Source organism: Anoplolepis gracilipes, chromosome 15, assembly GCF_047496725.1.
Source record: "Anoplolepis gracilipes chromosome 15, ASM4749672v1, whole genome shotgun sequence".
Classification (NCBI taxonomy): domain Eukaryota; kingdom Metazoa; phylum Arthropoda; class Insecta; order Hymenoptera; family Formicidae; genus Anoplolepis; species Anoplolepis gracilipes.
Window position 1 is genome coordinate 4,177,307 of NC_132984.1, and position 20,893 is coordinate 4,198,199.

Consider the following 20,893-nt stretch of genomic DNA (forward strand, 5'->3'; position numbering starts at 1 on the left):
TGCATTTATCTGATACGGGCTTAAGATCTAGTTTCTTTTTTTAGTAACCGGCCATTTTCGAAACGAGGCTGACGATCGACCATCTTGATTGGTTTCGCACAATCGTTGACACAGTCGGGCAGTGTCCGCGGTCGGCACCTCGCGATGCGAAACGTCGCGTCGCGAAACGACGATTGATAATTGTTGGTACGTGTGGTGTGCATGTGTGCGTGAGACCCGCGGATCGACGTCGCTAACGGCTCGTCACCGGGTATGGCGGTTACGTGTCGTTAAAACGAAATACTCGCCGAACGACTCATCGTCCCCTCGTCGAAGGGCCCTTAGGAGGGCGAGGAGAACGCGAACACCGTTCTCGAAGCGCCGCGGAGCGGAATCGTGTGAAGTCGTGTGCGGCTTGTCCAACCAAGAGAGAGAGAGAGAGAGAGAGGGAGAGGGAGAGATGCTCCGGCGCACATGGTGACATCGTCTTCCGGGTCAGTTGGAAAGTAGATCCGAAGCTTACGTTCTGTGTTAATTAAAGCTCTTCTTCTGCTTCCCCCGGATGACGCCGCCGTTGACGACGTTCCTGTGGAATTTCCGGCGAGCTTACGGAGAAACGACGCTTCCATGGGGAGAGGCCTATGGGGTGTAATGGCGATTGGGAAGGTGTTTTGTTTAATGAAATTCTGAGATTGGCGAATACGAAAATGATGTTTGACTTGTTTCATAAATTGGGATTATTAATGTATTGGTGCACAGATATTGACATCTTTGATACACTAATTATAAGTTGAAGCTGTGTGAAACTTGTCAATAATTTGTTGAGTATTGATGATCAGAAAAGAATGGCTTAGAAAGGCTTTATTTTTAAATGAAATCGAGTTATATATTGGTGAATTTCAAAATCAATATTTGCTTTTCACTCCTGATCTTATTGTAACATTATTGGAATTTTACTTAAAGCAACATTGGAGTCGTATATGTAATCTGGAAGTTTGATGTTTGATGCTGATTGAAAAGAACTGTTTTACTTTATAAAGTTTGTAGGATCAATGAATTTGAAGATTAAATTATTAATTATATTAAGATGCATTTTGTGTTATATTGTTACATTTGAAATTGATGATGAAATTACATAATCATGATATTGCATTATTTAATAGTGATTTAAAAAAAGAAAACATGAAAATTCACAGAATTTATGAAAATTTGAAAATTTTATTCATTTGATTAATACTTTATTTATTTGTATTTATTTATTATTATATCTTCACTGATATATATTAGCTGAAGTGATTTAAAACCTATGCAATGCAATTTGCAATATGTTTCATATTGTACAACAATTAAAAGAATATTTTTTTGTGTATAGTCAAGATTGGCAAAGATTATATTGAATGAAAACTTATCAATTTATAATTTTATATATTTTTACTGAGATATTTATTAATAGAGAAACATTGTTCAGATGTAAGAAAATTTGTTACGAGAATTCAAATTTTGAATTTCACATTTGATGGGGATTAAGACAGCGTTTTGTATAGTCAAAGTCAAATTATGTGTCGTTATATATTTCATAATTAGTATGAACATCTTATACAAATGATTAGGTTACTTGGGATACGTATGATAACTGCAACATTATCGCTTATTTATCATCATTCTAGTAGATATTAAAGAAAGGACACTAGGAAAAATTAAACTTGTTATGTTATAAATAATTCACACAAGTGCAGAAGCTATATGTGTGTATGTGTGTGTGTGTATAGGTAAACATATATATTTTTAGAAACTATAAAGATCTAGGTATTACATTCATTAGATACTTGGATATATCTAGATAATAATAACACTGTCAATGGATGCAATAATAAGCATTATTCAATAATACAAATATAAATCAATTTACCATCATATAAGAAGTTATATGAGTGATGCAAAATCACACCTGTCTACCATAGGGACAGCACTCAAGTATTGATTGCAATAGCATGGTGTGCTATGGGAGGAGGGAAGGCCAGACAAGAGAGACAGACCTACTTATTACAGTATTTCTTATGCTTACATCTCAGTCAATTTTTGTCTTCCTTAATATTCTTTTTTGACACCCTATAAATTTATAATGTGATCAAAATTTATTGTCTAAATTTGTAATGGATTGTGTTACATTTATTAAAGTGTAATTATTACATCAATTGACAATTTTATTATTGTAAAATTATTATCTCTTATTATTCAATAATTTGTTACACAAAATTAATTTTTATTATTATTGCATAAGATTTGTTTCTCAATTTCTCTTTTATTATTATTTTCTATTTTTATATTCTATTTTTAATATATACATATATATATTTTTTATGTTATTTTGAATTATTTGTATTTTACCTTTAAAATGTAAAAAAATTTAAATTTTAGAAGAAATGTACAGGGGCATTTATTTTCTAAGAAAGGTAGATATTCAAATTCTGTAAAGGTCAGGAAATCCAATTGACTGTGCTAATGTGATAGCTATAGATGAGTGATAGAAAGTATATGTTTTATAGCATAGTGCAAAGACATGATGTGGATAAATACAGATTTTAACTGAATATTAATCATAAATTTATTTTTGATAACAAATTTCTTCTTTATAGTATTTGATGTTTTAATATATTATTTATTTATTTATTTAATTGCTTAAAATCAAATTAAACCTAAATTGTACAAATTGTAACTAAAAGATATAACTCAAAATTTGCAAAATAAATAAAAACAAAAAGAATTTAAGCAATAATTAAATGTGAATTAGACTATCAATTAATAATTAATTAGTTTGCATAAAAACACACACACACATATATACAAATATAAAAGAAGCTATATTTGTATACTTGTCTAGTTATTCTAACTTGTCATCTTCAATAATTATTAATTAAAATATAAATTTAATATTTTATTTTTTTATAGATCTTGCTGCAATGAAATGCATGAATGACAATGGGCTGAAACACTTGAATGATTAGCATCTACACATAATTGTTACATACTTATTGTCAGCAAGGTAATATATAAAAATAAAACATTTCGTTAAATATTTATAAACATGTTTGATTAAATATTTTGTTACAAAATATAAAATTTGTATTAAATATTAAAAAGATTCGTCAATAGATGTTTAATAATTAATATTATTACATTATTATATTCTTTCTCTGTATGTTTAATACACGCATTAACGTTATTTTACAAAATTTATCAGCAACATTTTATAATATTTTATTAAGGAAAAGGAAATTTTATATATTACAAATTTTTTTTTAAATAAATTAAAATATATAATATATAATAAAAAACAATATTAAAAGTATATGAATATAAGTACATATATATGAAATATAATTTTATTTTCTTATGCAAGTTTGAGTATCAGAAATGGCAGCTATAGAAGAGAAAAAGCGAGTCGGTGGCTCCAAGGTGTCAGCCATCGCAAACATCTTCCAGTCCAAACCGCAATTGGACAATCTAAGCCATAGGACGAATAATATTTTATCGGAAGGATTTAAGGAGCCAGCTGTTCCACTAAAGGAATCCCCGACGCAAGTAACAGTGGTCAGAACGGAAAGTCATGTAGCACGTTTTAACAATGCCCGAGCTCTCTTTGAGAAGCTCGGCGAGGAAAACAAATCGAATAGACCGTAAGTATACAGTTTGAAATAATGAATTTTACATTTTCTCTCTTTTTACAAAATGATATCTTTTTGCCCAGTTTTATTAATTATAATTACATCTTTGAATTTTATCAGTTTTATTGTTTTTACATTTTTTTATTTGATATCTTGACTCTAAATTTTCGATTTTGTTAATTTATCGCTTAATTTATAATCTCATAAATTAATTTTTCAAATTATTCTCTTTCCCTTGGTCATTGATTATATTATTACATTACATTTATATCATGTATTATTACATTATATTTTATTATTAATTTTTCGCATAATTAATTTAGTATTCATTCAATTTTTCTCATTTGATCTACAGGGTGGACCGAGTTACTAAACCCAACAACTTGCACGGTCTCCGGTCTCGCTCTAGCTCCGCGAATTCCGGTTCCGGGTGCACCTCTCCCGCGAGGTCACCCCGTCCTCGTTCACCTTCTCCGCCAGGTAATCGGGAGCATTTGAGCACGTGGAGCGCTAGCGTACCGGCTTTGAACGCGGAACGGCATTTCGAGAACGGTCACTGTATCCCAGAGCGGCGTCCCTGTGCGGGTAAAGTCGAACGGACGTTGGGCAAAGAAAACGATCGTCCGGAACGGCCGGAGAAACCGGAACGCCGGCCGAATTCGAAGGAGCTTATTGAAAAGCAGAAGAACTGGACTAGCCACTTTTCCAAGACCAGACCGAGCCGCTACAACTCCGATCCGAATCGCTCGCTTGTCCAGACGTCCTTAAACTCGCAGAACGCTCAGAATCAGATCCAGCAATCGGCATCTGTCGACACCTGCTCGGTGAGCACGACGGTCAATGATTCCACCAATCCAGCTACCAGATCGGCGAGCTTCTGTTCGGCACGTTCGCCTCCACCGCCGCCACCGCCTGTTCGGAACTCGTCCGCGGCCGGCAGGAGAGAACGACCGGCGAGTATCGCCGTCAACCCGTCCGAGCTATTGGAGAGCCCGGAATACGCGACGGTGGAGAGGTTCGACGACATTTCGCCGATCATTCCCGAGTATGCCGTTGTTCAGAAGACGAAAAAGATCCAGGATAATGTGAAAGAGAGTCAAGATAGCGGCGCTGGTAAGACTCAAGATGCCGCATTGCCGGAATATGCTGTTGTGCAGAAGAATACTTCGAAGGCAGCTTTGAGATCAGCAGAGAAAGAAGCTTCCAAGGTCAGTGCAAGTCAGAAGAGCGCAGCGACTCCGGAAGTAACTTCAGGGAGCAAAATTGTGTCTTCGAGGTCTACAGAAAGTGCCAAGGAGATCCCTAAAATTACTTTGCAGAACATAAAGAGTTCAGCATCTGTAGAACCAGTTCCAGGAAGCAAAACTGTAGTTGCAAGATCAGTAGAAGATACCAAGGAGACTTCCAAACCTGTTGTGCAGAGTTCGAAAGGCTCACCAGTGGAAGGAACTCCAGGATATAAAAACGCAATTTTGAAATCGACGGAAAACTCGAGAGAGACCTCGAAGAATTCCGTACCCGCGGATGGAGCACCAGTGTTCAGAGCTGCGATTTCTAAGCCAATAGAGGATTCAAAAGAGAAGACTGAAGGATTAAAAGAAGTTACAAAATCTTCGACACCTGCAGAGAAAGCTGCAGAATCTAAAACTGCCGTCACGAATGAACTTAATAATGACCTTTCTGGACAAACGAAGGGATCACCAGTGCATTATGAGGTATCTAGTCCAACTCGAAATGTCTCGACGGATAATGTTCTGGTAAGGAGGGAGAGCGATTTGCTGGAGGCACCGGAATATTTTAATTGTCCTCCAAGCCCGATTCACTCACCGGCGAAGACTTCAGAGTGGAGAAATGAGTGGCTGGCAAAGAACGACGAGATCCTGAAGAGAACCGTAGACATGAAAGGCTCGACAAAGGAGGAGACAGAGGTGCATAGCGAAGTCGTCAGGCCGGATCCAAGACCCGATTGGGCCAGACCAAACGCGAATGCGAAAAGGAAAGATACTAGGGCGGACGATAAGAAAGCCGAACTGATACGTTCTCCGGAGTCTGAACTGGGACTGCCCTCCGTAGGCACGGACAGCGCTTCGTCCAGCATGAGTTCGCCTAGCTCACCCTCCAAGGACAGCAAAGAGGAGAAGGCGGAGAAGGAAATGTCGGAAAAGCATCAGACAGGTAAATTACATTAGGTTTAATATATATGTAGATGAAAAAAAAAATTATAAAAATATTTGAAGATTGGAAAAAATTTTATTTTAATTATTTCTCATATATATATATATATATATATATATATATATATAATTAAAATCGAAATATAAATCAAATAAATTAAAATTAATTTATAATAATAATACAAATTTTATATATATATATATATATAATAGTTTGTTTTAAAACTAATCCCCACATTTTTACGAAGCATAAAGCCAGGTGATTTTCTGAGATGGCAGTGGGCCAAAACGCCAAAAAGTAAAAGTACCAGACGCAATCTCCCCCCTTCTTCCCCCTTTTCTCCTTCTCTTCATTCTGTCGCCTTCTCCTACCGGTGTACCCACAGTATTATTTATAGAAATCACTGTGTAGCTTGTCCAGCGGCCAAACGTTCGTGTCTCATCGCGTTTACTTTACAAAAGTGTCTCTGGGACTTTTCACAGAATTTTGGAATTTTGAAATCATCAAATATTGTGCTCTAAACAAATTTTTGATTGCTATAGAATGATTTCTCTGACAGTGGAATGAGTTATAATGCATTTTGTAAATTCGATAACAGCGAGTTTGTAAAATACTTTGATATGTGAACATGATATAAATTCCTGGAAATAGAAAATATTAGTTTGTTGATAAATATATATAAGAAAGTCTCTTTAAATATGTTATTATTTTTTGGAAAACAGAGGAATATGTTTATGAATCTGTATACAGATAGAATTTTTTTTATTCTAAATTACTTCTACATTATATATCATACACATACACACACACTCACACACACGCACCACACACATATATATATATATATATATTTCTTTTATAAATTAATAATATAAATATTTCTTTTATAAATTAATAAACTAATAAAAAAATTTTTTAAATTGTGCATAAAATGAAGAATAAGCACAATTTATTATAAAACAAAAAAGAACTAAAGAATTTTTATATTGAGTACTTTTCTAGTAAATTAATTTTAATTAAAGAATTAAATATTAAAATGTATATATAAATGTATAATTTCTGTAGAAATAATATATAAATATCGAATAAGAGTTTTACAATAACCTAAATATTATTTGCTAATTTAATATATACAACTAATTAATCATTTTATTTAAATAACTTGAAATAAATGTGAATAGGATTTTATTAAATAATAAATAATTTACACTTTTAATATAAGACTATATCAAATTTCAACAATTGAATTAATAAAGATAAAGGTTATACTCTATGCGAGTGAATAGTATGCTGTAATTGCAAAAATATAAAAGATCATAATACAATATTAATACATGAAGCATTGTGTTATATTTTATGCAATTAATATTTTTATATCTAAGTGAAGTTCAAGTTCTACGTACTCCAAAAAGACATAAAATTATGTGCCTGCGATTGCTTTGTATTGATTGTGGAGGTACTTTAGAGAGATGTATTAGTTTAATAAATATATATTAATAATATATATAAATATTATATATATATATATATAAATATTTTAATAATAAATATATTTTTTAGAATAATAAAAAAATTGCATAGTATTTATAATATTATCATTAATTTATTTTTTATATTCAGGTCGTAATAGTTATGACTTGGAGACAGAGGACCAGGATAAACCGGCCATATATCAGGGCTGTATTTCGGACATGGAGAACGTTTCCGAAAAGGACCAGTTCCAGTTTAACGAAACAGACACGACTACAGTCATTCGACGTTCTCACGTGCGCCTTGATCTTCAGGCTGCGGGTCTAGGTCCACGTCCACCCTCTGTGATCAGTTCTGACCAGGAGTATCCTCCGCTGGAGCACAAGGATATTCCTATACCCTCTCCGTATGCCAAAAAGCTCCAGAGTGAAGATACTGTTACGCAGAGTAATACTGAATGCAAAATACAAACTAGACCAAGCACAGAAGAAACGAAGAATGACAGCGATATTATAGAGACAATAAAGATTAATTCTACGTCTGGAGAAGCATTGTCAGAGGCTAAGGCAAAACCCAGCAGTGATGGAGTATGTCAGAAGACTGTCTCTAATGCGAAAAACGATCAAATTAAGATCAGTGTAAGGGAAAAGATTGCAAAGAACAGGGAGGAAGTCTCCGGCAAGCGTTCCAGCTTTGTAGAGGCGGAAAGCAAGATTGATAGTGTAGACAGAGTGACCCATCGCAGCCAGGAAATGAACAATTTTGGATCCATCGTGAAGGAGAGCAACGATGAAGAGAAATATACAACGGAGGTGGCCAATTCTGACATCAGCAGCAGAAAGGACTGCATCGCAGCAGTGAATAATGTCTTAAACAAGAATATGGAAAATGTGGAGCAAATCCAAACGACGTGGGAGCAGGAAAAGCAGAAGGCCGAGCTGGCGAAGCTCAGATTAGCAGAGAACTATAATCAGAGTCCTCCTAATGTGCTTTTGCAAAAACATTCCAGCAGAAAATCCCTCGAGCATTCTGCTTCAGAAAGCAGTCAGATCGAAGATAGTGACTCCAGTGATACTAAGACCGTTACCAATCTTGAGTGCGCGACGATGGATGTGCAAAATAATTCTCCTAAATTGACGGAGACTCCTTCGAAGACCGGTGTCAATCATATCACTCCTGTAACTCCAGATACCATGACTCCGGATGAAGCTGAGAATCTGCTGAGCTCTCGGTGAGTATTTTTATGTGAGTGAGAAATGGAGTTTTTAATTAGTGTGTGTTAGATTGCATTGAAATTATAAACAATAAGAATTTTAACAACAAATTTTAGATACGTGTAGCTATTTCTGAAATATTTTACTTTATTGATATATTAATGCATTAACGTCGGTTATTATATAATAAAAGAAAGATCTTTTTGTGGAATGATGCCGTGTTCTTGTTTTTAGAAAATAAATTATAATTTTCGCTCTTTGATATAGCAATTGCATTTTTCACAGTGTGTTCATATATTTGATTGTATAATCAATATTTCTTTTGTGCCGCTTTGTAATTTATAATTTTTGATTTCAGCTTAATATTAGTGACTCATTTCTTTTTATTTCAATTCTAATACTTTCATGTTTATTTAAACGCAAATCTCCTGATCGCCTTGGTCTGATGTGCAGCATCTTAGAGAAAAAGATCAGGTGAGTATATCGCAATTTGCAATTTTGTAATTAGACAGAAGCAGATATGTCAGTTTATAAAAATTAATTACAATATGTATCGATATATATTTTAATAGATTTTATTACTTAATTGAATTAATTTTGTTAATATATTAATGAATTAAATTATATAAATTTTATTATTCAATGAGAGAGCAAGAAGAGATTCAGAAAATTGTTTCCAAGATAAAAAGAATTTTACCAGAAAGTTTTATTAAAATATTTTTTAATTAAAATTTTCAGTTTTATTAAAATCTTATTTTTTATTAAAATATTTCTTTTAATCGACATAACTGCCTCTGTTTAATCGCGGAATTGATTCGCTGTCAGCGACAACGTAATTGTTCATTCGTAAAGCAAAGTTGAATGACTGGTGAACGTAACTTAGACAAGGTTCGGCATTACTATCGGATGAGGAAGCGCAGGAGATAGCGAGGCTGCTGTCTCCCAGCGGTGCCGATGGCGCAGCAGGTGACGGGATTTCTAATGACAAGAATAAGGAAGGACAGGACAGGGATAGCAGAGACGACCAGGATAACACGCCCGATTGGCTGTCCGATGTCCTGTCTGCTCCTGATTCCAGTATTATCAATAGCGCCACTCACGATTATAGGTGAACGAGCTTATTTTTTTTCATACCCTTTTGTTGCGCGTCTCCTTTTGCACTTTTCATTTCTATTATTTTTATATTTTTTGTCGTGAGATATTTTGAGCTTTATAAGATTCTTTATATAATGTTAATTATATAAACTGTGTGTGCGTGCATGTGTGCGTGCGATCGGAAAATTATTGATTGATAATTATTGAGATTTTTTCAATACTGGTTATTGTATTCCCAGAATTTTTATAGTCCTGAATATTATGATACATATTTTTTTTTAACACTTGGATAATCTTGGATCTCTAACAATAAGATCTTTAAACTTTTAGAATTGTTGACAAAATTACTGCTAGGATTCTTTTACAATTAGACTTAACTTTAATTTTAATTTTAATTATCAATTTCCTCGCTATTAATTTGCTATTGTTAAATTTGTTTTAGTCTGTCCCATAGATCCCGCAGTGACTTGACAATCGACTCGTTGACGGAGAGCCAAATAGGATCAGTGACCGGAAGTGAGAGTGGTTTGTTGGGTTCCGTCAGCAGTTTAAACGACACCCAGGAAGCTAACGACGACACTGAAACCGAGCATCAGGACGAATACATTCCGACTCCAGGAAAAATAGTAATATATATTATAATATAATGCTATATATACATATACATATATATATATATATATATATATATATATATATATATATATATATATCTATATATATATTTTTTACCTTTGACTAGATTAAATCGCAAAAAGTAATAAAGAAAAATTAGAGAACAAATTAATAAAAAAATATGTTTTTCACATTAGCTTTTTATTAAAAATTGTATCTATATTATTAGTTCTTGTGTAATATCTCTTTTTATTAGTAAAATATACATTTTTCAATGATACTTGGTGGACTTGAGGAGAGTTCTATTAACTTGGATGTATCTATTGATCAGGTTCTCGTGGAGAATGGCGTGCACTATTTCGAGGATGGTCACTTTTGGATGGAGGTTGCGGGAATTCCGGAATCCGACGAGGATGACGATTACCAATCCAACGTACCCCCGAAGAAGACTTCCAAGGTATCTTTCGACACCGGTCCCATGCGCGTTTACTCCACGCACTCGGTCAACGAATACGATCGACGCAACGAGGATGTTGATCCTGTCGCAGCTAGCGCGGAATACGAGCTGGAGAAACGTGTTGAGAAGATGGAGGTAATGTCGTGAACTTCCAGTTTTTTAGAATCTTTTTACTGCCGGAAAATAGAAAAATAATAGCGATCAAGTTGAAAATTTAGAAGACGAGCGTGAGTAATTTTTTTAGTGTAACTGAAATTTATCACTCGATATAAAATCTTTGAGAGACATTTCGTCGCTGCGTTTCCCAATGATGAATGATTTTATCCTTGCTCGCAAAATTTCCATGACGACATTTTCTGGCCACTCCAATGAGAGCCTGAGGCATCTTGGAGTACTGAGGGAACCAGCTTTAAACCTTTTTTTTTTTTTTTTAATTTTAGATTAAACACTTTCACTTAAGACAAGTGCTTTTACTATGATACTAATCAAAAACAAAAAAAAAACTTAGGTCTTCCCAGTCGAGTTGATGAAGGGCCCGGAGGGCTTGGGTCTCAGCATAATTGGAATGGGCGTGGGCGCGGATGCGGGTCTGGAGAAGCTGGGCATTTTTGTGAAGACCATCACGGAGAAGGGTGCGGCCGCGCGCGAGGGACGAATCCAGGTGAACGATCAGATTGTCGAGGTCGACGGGAAGAGTCTGGTCGGCGTGACGCAGGCTTACGCCGCTAGTGTTTTGAGAAACACTTCCGGTCTTGTACGATTCGTCATTGGCAGGGAAAGGGATCCTAAAAATTCGGAAGTGGCGATGTTGATTAGGCAGAGCCTCCAGGCGGACAAGGAAAGAGAACTGGCAAATGCTGCCAATAGGTAAATATAATTCATTCTCATCAAGAGAAAAGGAGAGAGAGAAAGAATAAAAATAATAGAACTAGATAGAAGAGATTGTTTATAATTATTATGAAATAGATCTAAAGAATCTTCAAGTGCTGAGGTGTTTGAGTAAATTCTACGAGTGCGAATTATACTTTAACCAGCCGGTTAAAAGGGATTATTCATTGTCATTTTTGTCAAACAGGAAACTCAATTTCTCCGATGCATCCCCCGACGGTCAACGAGGCAGCGAGGATATCTCCATCGGTAGCGGGACAGGCGGAATTCCCGGTTCGCCGGCGATGTCCTCCTGTTCGGAAGGGGAACCGCCTCACAGTCCCATCGAGAATTATCTATCACCTTCTAGTCGTAGCCGATCTCCAATACTTAGTTCATCCATGCCACAACACACTGCCACTTCACAAAGCGACGTAGACAGTCTAAGATTGCTCTTGCAAGAGGTACCTTGTTTGGCACTTAAATATTTTGTACTTTTATCAATCACAGAAAATGCATCCTTTTTTTTATTTAAAAAAATCTTTCAAATTTATTTAGCAAGATGCTTTCTTTATATCTATACGTGTGTAGTAGTGTGTTAATATTTTTTATTTTTTATTTTTTTGTAAATAATTATTAATATAGTTTTTTCAGCAATTGTATTTTTATGATATATATATATATACATATATATAGTGCATTTTTTTGTACATACTTCTGTGTGTATGTAAATGAGGAGTCTGCGCGCGCGCGCGCGTGTATCACATGTATATGTAAATTTACTGCAATCGCACGGTGTGTATCATTGATTTTCTTTGTTTTTGTTTTGCTATGTGTGTCTCGTTGGTTGCTTGCAGAGTCAGTATAAACTTGCAATAGCGGACGAGGAAGTTGAAAAGCTCAAAGCAAAGGTAACGTACTATTATAATAGTTATTTAAATAATTAAAATGGATAAAGTAATTATTGACCTAAAATTACTCAAATAATGCTGCGCATATAATTGCTTGCGCTAACTAACAAAAAGATTTATTGAGATTAATATAATGGACGGAAAATTAATGTAAAATTTATTTAAAAAATCTATCTTCTCGGAAAACTAAAAGATGTATTCTTATGCGTATGTGTTTACTTCATTTGTACTTATGCTTCAGCATGCTTTTCTTTGTTTTGTTTTTCAGGTCTACAAACTGTCTTGCTTTTTTTTCTGCCTGCAGTCTCTTACTAGTTCTGCATGAAATATTGAACTGTATGAAATATTAAATGTATAATAAATATTATATTTAAATAAATGTACTTACACGTTGTGCTACTGGTTACGAGCTTATATCTTGTGCCTGAAATAATAATTTTGACACGATTAGGGGCCATCTTTTAGATGGCATATTTGTATTTATGTCACAGTTCCAGCAAGCTTTTTTTGAAAGAATATGCACGTATCTTACGTCTCTTCTTTTCCACAAACAAGAATTAAAAATTTGCCTTCTCTTTTCACTATAATAAATTTGTTATTCTATATAATGCCATATTTTATATAATGCTTTCTAATATGTAATTTTGAATAAATTATATTTATTGTATATCTCTTGTAATTTTAATTATGTTATAATCTTCGTTTTGAATAGCTGGTGGAATTGGAGAACAGCGGAGCAGGCAGTGAGGAGTACGCAGCCAAACTACGGGAATCAGGATTGCGGCTTCACGAATCGGAAAGAGCTTTAAGTACTGCCCGCCAGGACTTGTCGACGGCCAGGGAGATGTTATCGCAGGCGACAGCGCAGAACGCGACGTTGCAGCAAAAGTACGCCAGAGCCAGACGAGCCGCCAGAGAGCTACGAACGGATATCACGGCCAGAGACGAGTTTTATCAGCAATTATTGCAGGAGAAAGACACAGAGTACAATGCGTTGGTGAAGAGTCTCAAGGACAGAGTACGTAGAGGGTTTAGTTATTAATTTAGCTCTGACTAAATGGTATTATTTATGATTTTAAGAGTCGGAACAAGCGTTTAAAAAAAAAATTCATTTTAGGTGATCACGCTAGAGGTAGAATTGACGGAAACGCAGAGACGATTCGGTCTGCCAGTACGGTTGCCATACGACAATACAACTGCCAGGATAGTGACGCCGCAGCTTTCCCGCCGACAACTACCACCGCCGCCTTCGTCGACCAGTTGCCAGCTCTCAGACACGGAGACCTCCGATCTCAGTAGTCCAGACGACGGCGACAAGACCGCGACTGTGGAGAGAAAACTTCCTCTGCCAATACCGGTGAAGGAGGAACTAGATCGTGCCGTGCCGGCCCATCGTCTGCTGGACAATTCCGCTGGTAAAAGCAAAGCGGAGCTGGCCAGTCGAGGTGGCCTGGCTAATCGTCAATTGCCAAAACGCTCCGGAGGTCTCAGCAACAGCAGCTCCGTATGTCGATCTTTTGCATTAGTCCATTGATTAGACCGTATTGTATAATATACTCTGCTTGATGTGGTTTCCTAAAAATGGAATACATTTTTGAAAATTAAAATATGAAATAATAAATAACATTGGATTATCGCATGAATAATTTTTCATATTGTAAAGGTATATGATTAATAAATAAATTTTTATTTCAGGATTACGGTCTAGACGAATCGGGCGATAATACGGATGACGATTCTTCTTCAAAACTTACCTCACAGGACAACAGCAGCAGGTCGCCCAACGACTTTACGTGCAAACAGTCCAATTTGAGTTCTTACTCCAGCACTTCGTCTATCAGTTCGCTCAAAGGCAAATCACATATGGATTCTATACATGCCACCATGATCCGGCACAGTACCATAAGCTCACAAGTCAGAGCAATGACAGAACAAAGCTGGCCACAATCACAGATAAGTATGTCAATTATACGTTTGTCTTAATGTATTGATTATCGATCCTAGAAAAAAAGGATATGCAAATCTTTATATGCGTTCAAAATTGTGGTAAAAAATTATCAGATTTATTTTACGAGAAATTTTTGCTTATACTTTGATTTTAGATGCGTCCTGTATAAAATTATATATTATTATAGCTTTATTTTATATTCAACTTTGTTGAGATATTAAACTTTTTAATTTTTACGTTCTTTTAATACGTTAAAAAAAATGAATTTCCCTTGATAGCTTTAACTGGACCTCCTGCATCACTGGCAGAACAGCTAAAGCAAGTTTTAGCCGAAAGAGAAAAGAGACTTGGCGGGAATGATTCCTCGCGGGAGAGCTCTGGAGACTTCAGTGATCTCAACAACCCTAATAATGATCCAACGATGGTTACGCATCATCTTGTGGAAGAGATTCGACAAGCTGTTAACGAGGCTAATCAGAGAGGTAAAAGAAAACAAATTGAAATTTAAATTACAATCAATAACAACAGTAAGATTTTGTTATAATAATGTTAATTATTTTTCAGTGAAAAAGGTGTCGATTTCTCCGTCGAACTTAATTAGTAGTGGAAACGCACCTTGGCATCATCCAGGAAGTTCTCCTTCAAGCTTGTCCTCCGGCGGTTCTATCAGTCCTCCTGGTGTTGATCCCAGTTCTTCAAAAGCTGGTAGCCTAGGTACTTTGGATACTTTACATATTAATGTAGTCCCAGTGTAGTCCCACTTTATTTTCTCTTGGGAATTAAAATTGAAGAGTTTAAATTTAAATTGAAATTAAGGAATATCTCTAAGAAAAATTTCATTTAAAGATTAAATTTCTGTCAGTTTTTTTTTTTCAATTTGCTTCCTTTCAAAGCGCTATTATAATGCTTTATTGAAAAATAATCTCGCTTTACTCGCTTAATAATCTTAACAATGCACGACTTTTTGATTTTATTTTCTTTGTTTATAAGAATTAATGTTTAATTTAAGATATTTAATGAAAAAAGTAACGAAGCAGTTAATAATAAAATAAAATATGCAAACATCAAAGGGATATGGTTAACAACTAAGAGCCAATAGAGACAATAGCATAATAAGACCTTGCTACATTTTATTTATTTTCCATCATGCATGCATTATCAATATAGATTCGAGCACAGTTTGGTTGCCCGCTCACCTAAGCGACTTTGGTTTAGGTGACAAAAAGTCTCACTTCTGGCAGAGTGCACCAGTTGCGGATTGGTCCAAAGAGCAAGTGAGTATATTCAATTGATTTTTTAAAGACAGATAATTTGCAATTGATAAGAATACTCATTTTCACACATACATACTTTTTCAATAAATATTTAAAAAAGAGTAGATTTTATGCTGGAAAGTCTTTTTAATAATTTAATATTATGTCATTTCTTTTCTTTTTTTTATCTCTCTTTTATTATCATAAAAATAATTATACTTTTTTTTATTTTTTTATACAATTTTTTATTTTTAATATTATACAATTTAAAAAATATTTTTTTATAGGTTTGCCAGTGGCTTACGGGAATCGGTTTAGAACTTTATTCGTCGCAATTTTTGGATAACGGCATCAACGGAAGTAATTTGCTACGTTTGGAATCCAGGGAATTGAAGGCCCTGGGAGTTTATGGCGAAGCTAAGGCGCATTTGAAGCGTAAACTGAAAGAATTAAGGGCCCAGGCTGATCGCGAGCGCAAGGAGCGCAAGGAAATTGAGCGAATGCGACGAAAAGCGGAAAAAGCCGCGCGGAAAAAATAGCTGGAGAGTGAATTGTAGACGCGTTTAATATCAATTAGAGACGCCTGATAGGGGATAATGCGGACTTTCTCGACGCTAGGTGTACAGGGTATCTCAAAAGAGGTAAATAGAGGATTTAAGATAAGATTTTGTCAAAATTTATTTATTGAAAAATTATATTAAGAAACATTGGAGATCGAATTTATCACGTTTGATGAAGCAGTAAAAAAACATCCGAACTGAAAACGCTGGTAAACGAAATCAAATCATTGCATCTACCAACGTCAGATGGAATAGAAAACATTAATTCTTAAAATCCTAGTGTACTTGCAATTTGGTGAGGATATTTAATTGTACTGTTTCCTATTAGATGAAGAGTTTCATAAAGCGCATATTAATTTTTGATTGCTGTGAACTTTAGAGTTATATTTTTGTTATTTTTGTAATTATAAAACGTAAAGCTGTCATTTTGTTTTTTTTTTACTTGACATTTCACAAATTTAAAGCTTGAAAATTTGAATAGTTATGAAAGAGAATCGGTATTAAAAACCAAATATTTATGTAATAAATATCTTTCTAATATGAGATATTTAAAAATATATTTTTATTTTATATTTGAGATACAAATAGAGCACTTTATAAAATTAAACTCTTAATTACATAAACTTTTATTTATTTCTTAATAGTAACGTTGATGTTGAAATAGGCTTAGGAAATTCGAATGAAGAAATGACGCCGTCCATTTCACATAGGATGTCATCTAGAAAGTATTCTTGTCATATTTATGATGAAAGAATTGTGCATAAGCAAATTTTTTAAATATTGTGCTTTTTTCAGACAATTATATATCTCTTTAGTTCATTGTATTTTAAATTAATTTCAAACAGTATATAATTAAAATCTAAAGCATATTCAATAATTTCTGATTATCTGAGGTTATAATTATTTCAAGTAATTCATAATAGTAATTAAGAGGATAGTATTAATCTTGTAAGAAATTAATTTAAAAATATAATTTATGCTTATGAATTATTTGAAATAATTAATAATATAATATTGTGCACTAACTTTTCACTTTAATGTCACCTGTTATTACAATCTAATTTTAATATTATTATTACAATTAATTTTTATAATAATTTAAGCTCTCTGCTTAAGTTCCTCTCTGAGACACCCGATACACACTGGCGTTTCTTCTTCAAGATTACTCCGCTTTTGTTCAATTGTAATCTGTTTCCTTAAATGAAGGCCACATATTGAGCCTTTGCATTTACTTGTTATCGCCATACTTATACTTTTTGCTATTAAGTATTTTTTCTCAATTATTAATAATATTTAAAAGCGAGTGTGTATGTATGTGAATGCGTGTAAAAAAAACTAGCGATTTAATTAAACAGCCGCGTTCTAGTAACGCGTCTTGCCTTATATTAGTGGCAGATTTTCGCTTTAACGAATGCCAGTTCTTTTATGGATATAAAATTGCGAGCCGCTTTTATATTGCTAGACGGGTTTAGAACGCGGAAAATGTGTAATAAAAAAACGTCGTATTACTTAAATACACTTTTTTGTAATTGTACGTACGTATATAGTATACATACTTATACATATATGTTATATATTGCCACGTATATATAAGCATTGTTCCCGTATTTATTTCTATGATATATATACATATATATGTATAATATATTGTATATAATATATAATACATATATATGTAACTTTTCGCAATTAAGGATCGATCTTTCTAATGAAACATAATCGTCGTTTTCCTCGATTTTATATAAATACGTCGCGTGCGTCAACGAATTATCAATTAAAAGTTTGTCTCTGATCAATTATGTTGGATTTTGAAAACTTTTGAAAATCTTTCATTTTAATTTTTTAATTGTCAATTTTAAATAGATTTTAACTAGAGAAAAAGTTACTTTTCTTGACGAATTATGGAAGTTTCTTGCATTGTAACGAATGCTTGAAAAAAATAATGGACCATTAATAGATTATTCTATGGCAACTGAAGAAGTGAAAGCACTCAAAAATACCAAGAGTGGACCCTATACCCGCAAATACATATATCAGTAATAATAATATATATTATATATAAACACAATTTATCAGTATATAAATAGTTATAATAAAAATATTAATATTTTTCAATAATAGTTATATTAAATACCAGCATATTGTTTAATTAATGTCTTTCAATTAAATGTTAACGTTCATATTAAATATGAATTTGAATATGTATTAATAATGTTTTAATATCGAATAATACAAAAGGTATCGATTAAAATATGTAATTAATGTTAGCCAAAAATTTTTTAAATTTGATATATTGGGCACACATTTTCTGCGATTATAACTTTTTTATGAATATTTGATGGTAATTAAATGTTTAATTTGATCAAAATTTTTTCTAAAAAAAAGGAAAAAAATGAAATTGATCAGAGACAACTTATATACTTTACAGACTTGTTATAATTATTTTGTAATTAAGAAACACCGTTTCTCGTAATTTATATTTATTCGCTCCGAATTTGCTCAAAGCAGGACTTTTACATGTAAGATGTTAACAGATTTGCATCCTTTCCTTGCATCATTTCTCCATAAAATTGTCAAACACTCGCGAAAGACAAGGATTAAGTTCTATGTTGTCCGAGCTATCGCTGTAAATTCTGGGACACTCAGTGTCGAACATTCCACATGAAATCAGATAGAATAAAAGCCAAGTGGCCAGACTGCTCTCGCGTCAAGGAGAGATCCTGAGCAAAGCATAAGGCTGCAATAAGTTCGACGCAGAGAGGCTGCGCCGGAGACAAGGACGAGCGTACGGCTTTGTACACGTACTTATTTATATAGTAGCGTTGAACCTTTGAACGCTCCACTTTGAACATTTCGAAACGCTTCGGAAAACGCAAAACGAACGGTCGAAAGTGTTGAACGACTGGAGCGTAAATATGTAAATATTACGTATGTACTGAATACGATATATATGATTAATACGACGACTGTAACTGGTGAGACGAATCATTGTGTATGTAATGCGAATGTGTGCGTGTGTCTGTGCGATTTGTATGAGTACGCGAAGCGACAAAAAGCGATTACAGTGTGTCATAATGCTAATCTACGAGGCATAATCCTGAATTTTCATCGTCGTAAATCCTTCTAGAAGTCCTCCATAGTTGCATTACTCGGCGATTGCAACTCGCACTTGTTGTTTTTGTTGTTATAACTCACAATGAACTGCGGGAATGAATTGTCTATGTTTCTTATAAGGATTGTAATGATATAATATCGCCGTTGGCGAAACGCGTTTTCGCCAACGGAATGATCCTCCTGCACTTCGGCTATTCATAGTGAAATTTTGCTTTTACTTCCTTCGATATTCCTTTGTACACTTATTAAGAATCTGTGGATCTTGAGCTTTGAGGATTTCTTAATATCGTAGAGACTATAGATGTTCTGGAATGTTTTAAATTTCATCAAATTTCTTTCCCATTTTCTTTACCTTCTGGGTATAGAAAATCTATAGTCTTCTTACAATTCATACATTTTTAAAATTTCTAATTATGATTTTATATTCTTGAAATGCGTTTTTTGAATTCGCTGATTTCTTCAAATGAAATCTTGCGATTTTTCCATTGTATTGCACATCTTGAAAATTTTTGTGAAATTTTAAATTTTTAAAAACTTCCAGATTCGTGGAATTATTATTCCTAAGCTCTTGGATGTTTAGATTATTTTCAAATATCTGATCTGTTTTTAATCGATCAATTTATTGACAATCTTTTTTGTTCTTGATCATTTGTTTTTTTAATTGTTAAATCGAACACGATCACATTCTTTTTGCTCTTTGAGCAAATTCTCAAGCCCGGATTCTCATTTATTATGTATTTCCGTTCTCCAAAACTCCTGATCCCTCACTTATCCGTTACACCGAATTATGATGCGAGAAGCCGTGCGAATTTTTTTAAATAAATTTTTGTAGTAAATAAAGATCGGAATAACGTAAAAAAATTTATACGCATCATAATTCAGTATAGCTGCAGCGAAGAAACAGGAGCCTTCTGAGACGGAGTCCTTACAAAGCCGACTGATTTATCATAAGTTTTGTAGCCAATTTTCAAGAAACACTTAACCACATAACTTTGAGGAGCGCCTCATACACGATCCGAAAAATCGCGAAAAACAGCACAAAAATTTCTTAAAAGGAAAATCTCGCCGTTTCTTTTCAATCATGCTATACGATTGTTTGACTGTCTATTGCAAATGTAAAGGCAAGAAGATGATATTTAAATTTTCATATTACTGTAGCATTAGATACAACATAGCGTGATTAATCGTAAGCGTGTAACATACTTGATTTTATATTATAGATACTTCGAGATATATTGAGCTAATTTAAGAAAGAAAATGTTATAATACACACACGTTTGCTGTTGCTTTTGTCGGATCGTGTGTGATTCGAGTCATGTACACGTTTCCATTAATTTGAGATTGTTGATTATGAGAAGGAGAAGATAATTGAGGTGATAAGAGGATGATAATGATAATGGAAGTACATGCGAAACGGCAGCTTTTTAATATGTCTACGAAAAATATTGTCAAACAAATACTCTTGAACGTTTTAATTAAAAGTAATTCGTACGATATATAAAACCTGATTTTTTTTATTTTTTACTCTTATAATATTATATAAGGGTAAGAAATTTTAATTTCTTTGCTT

The 20,893-nt window shown here is 33.8% G+C and overlaps 1 protein-coding gene across 7 annotated transcripts; it reads left to right on the forward strand.

Annotated features, from left to right (window-relative positions):
- Positions 1-95: 95 nt before the first annotated feature.
- Positions 96-20,826, forward strand: Spn (protein phosphatase 1 regulatory subunit spinophilin). 7 transcript variants are annotated; one of them, XM_072907670.1, is made up of 19 exons: positions 97-645; positions 2,929-3,022; positions 3,380-3,656; positions 4,000-5,819; positions 7,440-8,520; positions 8,957-8,977; positions 9,387-9,611; positions 10,041-10,224; positions 10,545-10,805; positions 11,179-11,537; positions 11,746-12,001; positions 12,395-12,448; positions 13,161-13,466; positions 13,566-13,952; positions 14,144-14,405; positions 14,675-14,878; positions 14,961-15,110; positions 15,564-15,670; positions 15,937-20,826. In XM_072907670.1, exons 3-19 carry the CDS (start codon positions 3,394-3,396, stop codon positions 16,186-16,188), a joined length of 6,192 nt encoding a protein of 2,063 aa, XP_072763771.1. In that variant the 5' UTR covers positions 97-645; positions 2,929-3,022; positions 3,380-3,393; the 3' UTR covers positions 16,189-20,826. The 7 variants fall into 7 exon arrangements, with proteins under 7 accessions (XP_072763776.1, XP_072763771.1, XP_072763770.1 ...); XM_072907669.1 differs by having other exon boundaries at positions 97-473; XM_072907672.1 differs by having other exon boundaries at positions 97-473; positions 15,612-15,670.
- Positions 20,827-20,893: the final 67 nt, after the last annotated feature.